At 35.2% G+C, this 12,855-nt stretch overlaps 1 protein-coding gene across 1 annotated transcript; it reads right to left on the minus strand.

Annotated features, from left to right (window-relative positions):
• Positions 1-5,084: 5,084 nt before the first annotated feature.
• Positions 5,085-9,924, minus strand: LOC102808378 (uncharacterized). Its single transcript, XM_006814445.3, has 2 exons — positions 9,674-9,924; positions 5,085-6,996 (listed from the first exon to the last, which is right to left on the minus strand). The coding sequence occupies exon 2, from the start codon at positions 6,881-6,883 to the stop codon at positions 6,017-6,019; it is 867 nt and encodes a 288-aa protein (XP_006814508.1). The 5' UTR covers positions 6,884-6,996; positions 9,674-9,924; the 3' UTR covers positions 5,085-6,016.
• Positions 9,925-12,855: the final 2,931 nt, after the last annotated feature.

Consider the following 12,855-nt stretch of genomic DNA (forward strand, 5'->3'; position numbering starts at 1 on the left):
TCATATGTATGGTTACACCCAATCTGATCCCTTCATTATCATATGTATGATTACACCCAATCTGATCCCTTCATTATCATATGTATGGTTACACCCAATCTGATCCCTCCATTATCATATGTATGGCTACACCCAATCTGATCCCTCCATTATCATATGTATGGTTACATCCAAATCTGATCCCTCCATTATCATATGTATGATTACACCCAATCTGATCCCTTCATTATTATATGTATACTTACACCCAATCTGATCCCTTCATTATCATATGTATGGTTACACCCAATCTGATCCCTCCATTATCATATGTATGATTACACCCAATCTGATCCCTTCATTATTATATGTATAGTTATACCCAATCTGATCCCACTCTTATCATATGTATGGTTATACCCAATCTGATCCCTCCATTATCATATGTATGGTTACACGCAATCTGATCCCTTCATTATTATATGTATAGTTATATACTCCCAATCTGATCCCACCCTTATCATATGTATGGTTATACCCAATCTGATCCCTCCATTATCATATGTATGGTTACACCCAATCTGATCTCTCCATATTCATATGTGTGGTTATACCCAATCTGATCCCTCCATTATCATATGTATGGTTACACCCAATCTGATCCCTTCATTATCATATGTATGGTTACACCCAATCTGATCCCTTCATTATTATAAGTAAGTAATTCTTTATTGCTATCGTATCCCATTTGAGATCTTGACAAAAAGTACAATAAAGTCAAAAACATGTAATAATAAAAAAATGAAAATAAAAGGAAATACTAAAAATACAGTAAATGAATGAAATAAATACACATCTCACAATAAGAGATAAATGAATAATTGTAATATAATGTAAATAAATGTAAATCTGTGTTTTGTGGGTTTTTTTTTTTGAGGCAGCTGGTACTGAAGTTATTGTTTGATTTTTTGCTCCCTAAGCATAAAGCAAGTATAAATGTGTTTTGAAATGTCTTTTATTATGTGATCGTTTTTATTATTTAATATGTTTATTAATGTCTCTCCATGCATTTTATGTTTAGTAAAAAGGCTGGTTCTTTCTTTATCATATAGCTGGCACGTGAAAAGGAAATGTTTCTCATCTTCAATTTCTCCAAGATCACAGACAGGGCATATTCTATCAGAGATGGAGATGTTTTTGTATCTGCCTGATTCAATCTGTAAACGGTGGGCACTTATTCTAAGTTTAGTCATTGCAGCACGATATAGTGGATTTTTAATTATTTGGAGGTATTTCTCAAAAGAAAAATCAGTTTTTATTTCTCTGTATGTTCTCAATTTGTTTTTGTGATGCACGCCCTTATCATCATCAAACATGCATTCTTTACTTTTTTTCTGGAATTGCATTTTAAGTTTTTCTGTGATGTCTTCAATAGTAGCATTGCTGTATTTAATTTGCCCATCTTTCCAGATATTACTTAAATTTAGGTTTTCCAAAATCTTTTTCACACCAGATACCCAGTTTTTAGTACCAGAATCATGCATCTTAATACCAAGCTTGTATGCTTCACATACTAATGTATTTTCAGGCATTTCCTGAACCCTCATCCAATATTTTAACAATTGTTTTGTACCCTGTATTGTAAGAGGGTACCTCCCTAATTCAATTAAACATGGCAAGTTTGAGGCTCTGCTGTTCACCTTTAATAAAAACTTGCAGAATTTGGTGTGGAGTTTTTCCATGGGTGTTGACAAATTCCAAAGCTGTTTTGTGTGGGCAATAATATCACTAGACCATATTTCAGTGCAGTGTAAGAGAATTGGTCTAACTACTGCATCAAACATCTTCAAATGAATTCTGAGTGGTGTACAAGTTGCCGAAAATAATAGCTGATTCATTTTGAAGCAGGCCTTAAGAGCTTTGTTTTTTAGGTCTATCTGGGCTTTTTCTAATTTCCCTGTTGTATTTAAATTTATGCCAAGGTAGGTGTATGATGTCACTCTTTCTAGTACATCCTGGTTTATAAAAAATTTATATTTGTCTAGGCGTCTACCTGCTTTGTTAAATATGATTGTTTTAGATTTTTTAATGTTGATCTCCAACTTCCATTTGTGGCAGTATAATTGCAGGGAATTAATCGCATTCTGAAGTCCTGTATTGGTTTCTGAAAGGAGAAGCAAGTCATCTGCATAAAGTAAACATGGAAGTTGGTTATTTAATAAAGTTGGTGGGTCATTGTTTGATGCATTTATATGACTTTTAATATCATTTAAGTATATATTAAAAAGCAGCGGACTTAGACCATCGCCCTGTCTGATGCCTTTCTCAATTGGGAAAGTATTGGTCAAGCCGTTTTTAACCTTCACACATCCAGTAGAGTTTGTATAGATTGCTTTAATAATATTATACAATTTACCAGTGACTCCATTGTTTCTGAGCTTGTGTAAAAGACCCACATGCCAGATGGAGTCAAAGGCCTTTTTGAAATCGATAAAGCATGAAAACAGGTACTTTCCATTGGTAGTATATTTTGTTAGCAACTGTTTTAACACAAAAATGTGATCGCGGGTCCCAAATTTTGGCATGAATCCTATCTGCTCTTTGATTATTAAATTTTTTTCCAAGAGATAGTTGCTTAAACGCTGTTTGAGAATGGATGTAAACAATTTGCTTAAAGTGTTGAGGAGAGTTATCCCCCTGTAATTACCAGGGTCTGTAGAGTCGCCTTTTTTGAAAATTGGGGTGATGATCCCTAGGTCCCAGGTGTTAGGGTATTGGCCACTAGCTAATATCAAATTAAAAAGTTTATCTAATGATTTTATTAGTGTGTTCCTGCCTGCCTTAATCATTTCATTTGTAATTTTATCAATACCCGGGGCTTTGCCATTTTTTAACTTGTTAATTGCATTGTGAATTTCAAGCTGTGAAATAGGATTATCTAGAATATCTATATGGAAACTGTTACCTTGATTTTTTTCATTATCCATGGTTACATTGATATTATTTTGTGATGTTTGAGAATTTAAATTCTGGAAATGTTTAAACCATTTTTGGCTCTCAATGTTTTCATTTTTTGTATCATTCTCATCACATTTTAATTCTTTTATGAGGTCCCAATAATCATTTGGGTTTGATTTACTCAAATTATCTAGTTTATTTAAAATACTGTTATTGAATTCTCTCTTTTTTCTTTTGAGAGAATGTTTGTAATTCTTTTTTAGAATTATATGTATAGTTATATACTCCCAATCTGATCCCACCCTTATCATATGTATGGTTATACCCAATCTGATCCCTCCATTATCATATGTATGGTTACACCCAATCTGATCCCTTCATTATCATATGTATGGTTACACCCAATCTGATCCCTTCATTATTATATGTATAGTTATATACTCCCAATCTGATCCCACCCTTATCATATGTATGGTTATACCCAATCTGATCCCTCCATTATCATATGTATGGTTACACCCAATCTGATCCCTTCATTATCATATGTATGGTTACACCCAATCTGATCCCTCCATTATCATATGTATGGTTACACCCAATCTGATCCCTTCATTATCATATGTATGGTTATACCCAGCCAGATCCCTCCACACAACTAAAATCAAAGAAAGCTTAGAAAGAACTCCCATGTGCTGAGAGTATTGGAGACGCATTAAATATAATTTGAAATTACTTAGCTGAAAACTAATTATGCAAATCAGAAAATTAACATGAACAGATTTGATTGTAAAACTAATGAGGTCTGCGCAATGTAACAAAAACTCTATGCACCAAGTTTAATTGAAATGTGATTAGAAGCAAAAAATTATGAATTATTGGTTAATAATGCAAATTGGGTAATTTATGCACAAATATTTACCAAAAACTAATTGGGTCTCTGCATAATTTTAGTTTCATTGAAATGTGATGATTAGTACTTTAGATATCAGTAGAAAAGCTGAAAAATAATTATGCAAATTAGGTAATTAATATGCACAATTATTTACCCTGAAACTAATCAGGTCTCTGCATAGTCCTAAAGGATCTATGTACCAAGTTTCATTGAAATGCGATGATTAGTACTTGAGATACCTGTGGAAAAGCTGAAAATTAACTAATTATGCAAATTAGGTGATTAATATGCACAAATATTTATCCAGAACAATCAATCTCTGCATAGTCCTTGAGTATGTAAGTACCAAGTTTCATTGAAATGTAATGCTCACTACTTATATCAAAAGCTGAAAATTAATTAATTATGCAAATTAGGTAATTATATGTACTGATATTACCATAAAAACTATCAGGTCTGTGCAGTGTCATATGACATCTATGTACCAAGTTTCATTGAAATGTGATGATTAGTACTTGAGATATCAGTGGAAAAATCGAAAATTTACTTATCATTATGCAAATTAGGTAATTAGTATCCACGGATTATTACCAAAAACTAATCAAAACCTAGCATTAGTTCAGAAAATCTATGTACCAAGTTTCATCAAAATCCAATGAGTGGTTGTTTAGATATCAGTGGAACAGTCATGGAACCACTAAAAAATAGCTAATTATCATGCAAATTAGGTAATTAATATGCACGGATTTTTACCAAAAACTTATCAAATCTGCGCATATGTTCAGAGCATCTATGTACCAAGTTTCATCAAAATCCAATGAGTGGTTCTTTAGATATCAGTGGAACAGTCATAGAACAGCTAAAAATTAGCTAATTATCATGCAAATTAGGTAATTAACGAGCATGGATTTTAACCAAAACCTAATCAAAACCTAGCATTAGTTCAGAGCATCTATGTACCAAGTTTGATCAAAATCCAATGAGTGGTTCTTTAGATATCAGTGGAACAGTCACAGAACAGCTAAAAATTAGCTAATTATCATGCAAATTAGGTAATTAACGAGCATGGATTTTTACCAAAACCTAATCAAATCTGCGCATTGGCCCAGAGCATCTATGCACCAAGTTTCATCAAAAACCGATATATGGTTCTTGAGATAGCAGTGGAACAGTCGGACACACACTCACACACACCCATACAGACACACTAACTGCAAAGACTCCCATTTTGTGCTTCGCACATGGGAGTCAAAAATTATTGAATGCAATGATCATTTTTATTAGAGATACATGTATATATATAATAAAACAATCCAGAAAATAATTCACCATACATTAAGCTAGTTACCATTTAAACAGAATAATCAGATTTCCTTGAATTTTGCAATATGGTTTTCACCAATGTGTACAATATGCATGGTACAACTAAATGTGGCTGTAGCAGTGAAACCATAACCACACCCTTTTTCATGATGTTGCAATTAATTTACAATGTTTAATGAGCAAAATCTTAACGCAAAATCCAGACTTTATGTGAGTGGGAAAGCAGGCTATGGCGTTACCGACTGGAAAGCTTGAAATACCATACTATATTGGTTCTATTGGAAATACATTTTTATTAGTCACGCATTTTCAATACAGCCGCACTCAAACCACACTTTCAGAGTTTCCAATTATTTGCGACTGTTGACTTTCCATTTTGGTGTTCAAATTTTATTAATAAAATGTGTTTAAACATATATGAATAAACAAAGATTCACTTTAGTTTACTGCATGGGAAAATCTATAAATATTTCCCAAAATTAGCACAAATTCATAACGTTAAACATTTCACATAAAAGTATCCAATCAAACTTTATGAATAATCTCACATAATCACCTCAAAATTTAAATCAATAAAGGATTTGAGTGAACAAACTAGTTATAAGTACATGCACATTTTGTCTCAACACTGCTATTGAACTTCACATGCACTCAAGTTGAACATGGCCATTTGAAACAACAGCCATGCATGACAAGAACACCAAACAAAAAGTTCATAGATCACGCATGCAAAAGTCTGTATATAATGCTTTTATATGGTTTCCATTATTAGGGGGCACAATTTAAATCTACAGTTGGCTTCACTTAAAGGATCCTGATGAGAAAACATAATTATTGCGATCATTTACTTATAATGGTCATTAATCAAGAAATGTAAATTTGATAGACTTTGATTAAGTCATGACCCCAGTCAGAGACGTACAGTCTCTGTGTATTACCAAGTGGAGAGCTGACAGCCAGGCCGAGTGGATGGCTAAGATTCCCCTTGTCATCAATTCTATCTACAAAAACTCCATCCGGCTGAAATCGTTGCAGTCTGTTACAACCACCTCCAAAAACATCCTGAAACTCTGCTACAATCACATTGCCTTTCCTATCAACTGCAACCCCAGTCGGCCAAAAGATCTGCCCCTCCTTTTGTCCTCTTACACTCAGCTGATGCATGTAAGTCCCATGAGAGTCGTAAACTTTCACAGCTTGGCCTATACTATCGGTGACATAGACACAATTCCCATCTTGACTTGTAGCAGCATAGAGTGGGAAGCGGAGATCACCAGTCTCTTTTCCCGGCCCACCGATGGTATTCATATGTGTACCATACATATCATAGAAGACAACACTCTTAAAATCTCTATCAACTACATAAAAGCTACCATCCTCTTTGACTGTGATTCCCCATGGGCCATGGATTTCCTGATGGCCAACTTGATCAATCATCTGGCCATTACGGTCAAATACGACAATCTTACAATTACTGTAGTCAGTCACCATAATACTGTCATCTCTTGTGATTGCTACATCAATAGGGTCGAATGGTCTCTTGAAGTCATTATAAGTAAAATGGTACTTGTAATGCCCATGTCGGTCGAACACCTGAATTCTGCTATTACCGCGATCAGCGACAACTACTTCACCATTTGTCCATGCAGTGAGTCCACATGGCTCTTTTAACTGGCCTTCTTTGTTGCCAGTTTCTCCAATGGTAAGAAGAAGCTGTCTTGACAAAGACATGCTTGTTCATTGCAAATAGTTTCGACTAGCTCAAAATCTACAGGTATCCTCAGCTACGGTTTTCAGCTATTTACAGAATGTAATGGTATCACACGTAATCATTGACAGAAAAACTGTTGAGGAACATAAAAGAGAATCAAATATTAATATAGTCGGGGATTGAAATACCCTGGTGCACAATGTACTATGCACATAGATTATTAGCTAGTGCAAGTAAACTCAAAATATAATGTGCACGCTGTGCATGTAGAAATTAACACGTTTTCTCATTATATTCACTGAGCCTAAATTAAGTTCAACCAATATTGTAAGATAACTCAAAAAATACAAATTCTTTCATGATCGCATTGATCGAGAATCTGTAAATTTTATTAAAACTTTAAAATTGATGGCCATGCATTTCACAACAAGTTAGTGCAGGTAAATTTCAAATTCAACGTGCACACTGTGCATGCAGGGGAAAAATTCTATTTCAATCTCTGATAGTGGAAGTCGGCATGACCATTACTTTATGGGTAAGCAGGGTTTTTTCTAGAAAAAAAACTGCAAGAGGGAGCACTGCAATTCAGTTGTGCCACTAAGTGGGGAGATAGGGTTATTCCTGCCAGGGTGTGGAGTTTTTGATAATTCTAAGTTAAAATGGAGCATTCTATGGCTTCCTTAGAGCCAAAATTACTATCAGACAGGCCACAGTTGAAGACTGTGGCCCCATGTGATCTCAGGACAATCAGAATTTTATGGTTGCCAGCGGATCTTCTCCCCAGGGTAAGGGGGCGCATAGCCATGGCATGAGGGCGCTGCGCCCCTGTTCCCTTGTTACAAAAATTAAGGAATAAAATCTGCTCAATAAAATCCACACAAACATATGTAAAATTAAAATATGACTCATTGTGGCAAATCCAGTAGTTTTAAACTGATTGAATATACATCCAAATTACCAGAATAGTGAAATCAATTTTCAGTAAATAATTATCGCATTTATATTCAGATCACAAATGCACTTTTGGTGGAAAAATTTAAATAGTATTCACTAAATATAATCTAACATTCGTTATAGGCATTATTTCCATAGCGAATGAGAAGGCAATCTGAAAAATTGTTTCCTTCTGGAATAACCCATATAGAATTCCACAGTGTAGCATGAAAATTTTCTTGCTACCTGAAAGTTAATACGTTTCAATAATTTCCTTGCTTGGCACCGAACTGTAGTAAGGATACATGTAAAAAAAAAAGAAAAAATACAAAATTGCATAATCTATGAATCATTGTAAAATTTTTAATGGTTGATATCAAAATGATTCACCACCCAATGAAACCTTTTATGTGGGTTGTTTTGTGTACATACCAATAATAACATTTTGGCAAATTTAAATGGGGGGGGGGGGGGCAAGGGTTATTTTCGTTCAACGTAATTGCAATATTTTTTTGTTCGTACAACGTAAATTGAAAAAAATAAATTCCGTAATTGGGCCATTCCAGTTTATATCTGCACCCCCCTGTTGATGAGGTCGGATTTCCAGCACTGTATGATGGGGGGAAATACCCCGGAATTCCAACTGTATATGGAGAAACAGAATCTGGAAATCCAGACAAGTATGGAAAAAAAAAATCCTGGAAATCCAGGCAGTTATGGCTACTAAATAAAATATGGCCTAGTTTATCTCGCCACATACCGGTTGATGAGGTTGGATTTCCAAGACTGTATGACTAAAAAAACTTGGAATTCTGACAGTATATGGTAAACAAATTGGGCCAGTATGAAATAGTTATTACTGAAATTAGATAAGGATGGTGGCACGAATGAGCTCATCAATACCGTGAATCAGGACTAGTTTGGATTTCCATTATAAAATATAAAATTTTGAACTTTAAAAAATAGTAAATTAGCATATGACAGTTATATTTGGAAATCCTACTCTGTATGGTGGCACAAAGGAACTCATCAACACCATAAGTAGGAACTATAGTTTTGGATTTCCATTACTGTATGGTGAATGGTGATTTGGAAATAAAACTTTGAATGACTTATACACCCTTGGAAATTATACCCTGTATGAAGTAAACACACAAGCTCATCAACAGGGGGGGGGGGGGGGGGTGGGGTGCAGATATAAACTGGAATGGCCCATTGTGTAATCACAGGCTAGACGTACAACGTAATCAATCAAATATTTTTATTGTACACTGTAAAAATGTGTCATTTTTCTCGGTACGTACAAATATTTACATCCAAATTAAAAAAAACGTAAAGAACAATCCAGGGAAATTACATTTTCGAAACTGTGAAACGACTAGATGACACAATTCATTGCAAAATTAAATTTTCACTGTAAAAACATCTTTTTTTCCTTGTAAATTGTAAAAAGCCCTTTTTATTTCCCGTAAAACTGTACCAGCTACCCCCCTTGCCCCCTCCATAAATAATGAACTTGATCGACACAACAGTTTTTAATTATACTATCACGTCTTGAACTACGATTTAAAAGTGCGTACATTTCAGCCGAAAATACTACAGTATGTTTTAACAGACGTAAATAAATATTGGAACAATCATAATCGATATACAATGTAATAGTTAGCCCTGCGTACACACACACATAGGGTGTCTTGGTGTAGTCTTGCGTGGAGACCCGGAACAGGTAGTATGAAATAGTAGGCGATTGTTCCTGAAAAGTAAGCTTTATTAAAATGTTTTTTGCTATAATAATAATAATAATCAGTTATTAATATGACATTACACAGTTTTCACAGTTCATGCGTCACAGTGCGATGACGGAATTCTCTACTTGCCTGCAAAGTTCGCCGCATTAACGGTCGACAACACGGTCAGCTATGTGACGTGAACATATTCATCATTGATGACCGTCAATAAATGCAAGCACTTCATACAAATAAGTCTTTCTGATGACTGCAAATGACACATCATAATTGTAAAGTTGAATATTCTGATGAATTCTTATGACGGGTAAATATAGCAAAAAACACGGACAAATAAATTCCACAACACAACCGAACAAAACAGGAAATGATTTGGAGGATATGAAGTTAACCCAATAATCGGATTCAGTTTCACGAAACAATTCGCACTTCGTAACTGCCCGTCGTAACTGAGGAAATCAGAATCAAGATCAGTAGCAGATAAAGTTTGTTAACTAACAATATCGGCAGTGAGTAATTTTTAATTTTCTATCAAATACGAAAGTGACAATTATAGCAAATGCAACGTGAATTCGAAATACAATACGAATCCGAGACTAACACCAGCAAGTTGACCCCAAAGATCAAACTCTCAACCCAGATGTTAGGGTACACACCTTGAAAGAGACGGGGTGGTGTGATGTATTAATGCACGACTATACAAGCCCATTGAGATGAGCCCCCTCCTCCATGCATTCAAATTGACAACCATTACTCAATAGGAAAAACAAATTTCATTGCTTTTTATTTTGAATTTACAAATGCACATTCAATATAAATCAAATATATACAATTTAGTCAGAATACTTTCTTTCTTTTCATTCATCTTAAATTCTGTCAGCATGCACAATATACATTAACATTATTAAACAGTTATTACAATATCATTGTAATTGGATGGATTAGAAAATAATACATTTATGTGAATTCACTTCTCAATATTAACAGTTTTATTGCTACTAAATGAACATCATCAAGCAGTTCCATAGATTCAGTTTTAAGCATCGAAGTGTGTCACCAAGTATTCAAATCACATCCAGGATTTCCTGTTGGACCATCGGAATGGACTTCATTTAATACAATATCAATATTCAATGGGAATTCCATTAAGATTATCAGTCATGCAACACACCCACCAACATTCTTTCCTGTATAGTCATGAGGTAGTACCTTTTAAATTTATAAGACGACTATTTTATTTATGTAACCACTGTATCAAAGTGAACTTTACCTACTACCTTGATTAATAGTACAAATATGTGGTACAAGTCATCTTTATGATGCAGTTTAGGAAGTTTCAGATGAGCTTAGGTCATGGAGAACAGGTACAAAAGCTAGTATCAATGACCCATGTGGCTAACACAATCACCAAAAGTAGTATCAATGACCCATGTGGCTAATACAATTACCAAAGGTAGTATCAATGACCCATGTGGCTAATACAATTACCAAAGGTAGTATCAATGACCCATGTGGCTAATACAATCACCAAAAGTAGTATCAATGACCCATGTGGCTAATACAATTACCAAAGGTAGTATCAATGACCCATGTGGCTAACACAATCACCAAAAGTAGTATCAATGACCCATGTCGCTAACACAATCACCAAAGGTAGTATCAATGACCCATGTGGTTAATATAATTACCAAAAGTAGTATCAATGACCCATGTGGCTAATACAATTACCAAAGGTAGTATCAATGACCCATGTGGCTAACACAATGTCCAAAGGTAGTATCAATAACCCATGTGGCTAATACAATTACCAAAGGTAGTATCAATGACCCCTGTGGCTAACACAATCACCAACAGTAGTATCAATGACCCATGTGGCTAATACAATTACCAAAGGTAGTATCAATGACCCATGTGGCTAACAATCACCAAAAGTAGTATCAATGACCCATGTGGCTAATACAATTACCAAAAGTAATATCAAAGACCCATGTCGCTAACACAATCACCAAAGGTAGTATCAATGACCCATGTGGCTAACACAATCACCAAAGGTAGTATCAATGACCCATGTGGCTAACAATCACCAAAAGTAGTATCAATGACCCATGTGGCTAATACAATTACCAAAGGTAGTATCAATGACCCATGTGGCTAACACAATCACCAACAGTAGTATCAATGACCCATGTGGCTAATACAATCTAATACAATCACCAAAAGTAGTATCAATGACCCATGTCGCTAACACAATCACCAAAGGTAGTATCAATGACCCATGTGGCTAACACAATCACCAAAGGTAGTATCAATGACCCATGTGGCTAATACAATTACCAAAGGTAGTATCAATAACCCATGTGACTAACACAATCTCCAAAGGTAGTATGAATGACCCATGTGGCTAATACAATTACCAAAGGTAGTATCAATGACCCATGTGGCTAATACAATTACCAAAGGTAGTATCAATGACCCATGTGGCTAACACAATCACCAAAAGTAGTATCAATGACCCATGTCGCTAACACAATCAACAAAGGTAGTATCAATGACCCATGTGGCTAACACAATCACCAAAGGTAGTATCAATGACCCATGTGGCTAATACAATTACCAAAGGTAGTATCAATGACCCATGTGGCTAACACAATCTCCAAAGGTAGTATCAATGACCCATGTGGCTAATACAATTACCAAAGGTAGTATCAATGACCCATGTGGCTAATACAATTACCAAAGGTAGTATCAATGACCCATGTGGCTAACACAATCACTAAACTTAGTATACACGATCCGTGTGGCTAACACATTCACCCAAGGTAGTACCAATGACCCATGTGGCTAACACAATCACCAAAGGTAGTATCAAATACCCATGTCGCTAACACAATCACCAAAGGTAGTATCAATGACCCATGTGGCTAACAAAATCACCAAAGGTAGTATCAATGACCCATGTGGCTAATACAATTACCAAAGGTAGTATCAATGACCCATGTGACTAACACAATCACCAAAGGTAGTATCAATGACCCATGTCGCTAACACAATCACCAAAGGTAGTATCAATGACCCATGTGGCTAATAAAATTACCAAAGGTAGTATCAATGACCCATGTGGCTAATACAATTACCAAAGGTAGTATCAATGACCCATGTGGCTAACACAATCACCAAAAGTAGTATCAATGGCCCATGTGGCTTATACAATTACCAAAAGTAGCATCAATGACCCATGTGGCTAATACAATTACCAAAGCTAGTATCAATGACCCATGTGGCTAACACAATCACCAAAAGTAGTATCAATGACC

The sequence above is a fragment of the Saccoglossus kowalevskii genome, chromosome 4, assembly GCF_978046115.1.
Source record: "Saccoglossus kowalevskii chromosome 4, keSacKowa6.1, whole genome shotgun sequence".
In the NCBI taxonomy this organism is placed as follows: domain Eukaryota; kingdom Metazoa; phylum Hemichordata; class Enteropneusta; family Harrimaniidae; genus Saccoglossus; species Saccoglossus kowalevskii.

Bases quoted from the DNA above. Each gene is read 5' to 3' on its own strand.
- LOC102808378 (XM_006814445.3), bottom strand. From the start codon at position 6,883: ATGTCTTTGTCAAGACAGCTTCTTCTTACCATTGGAGAAACTGGCAAC.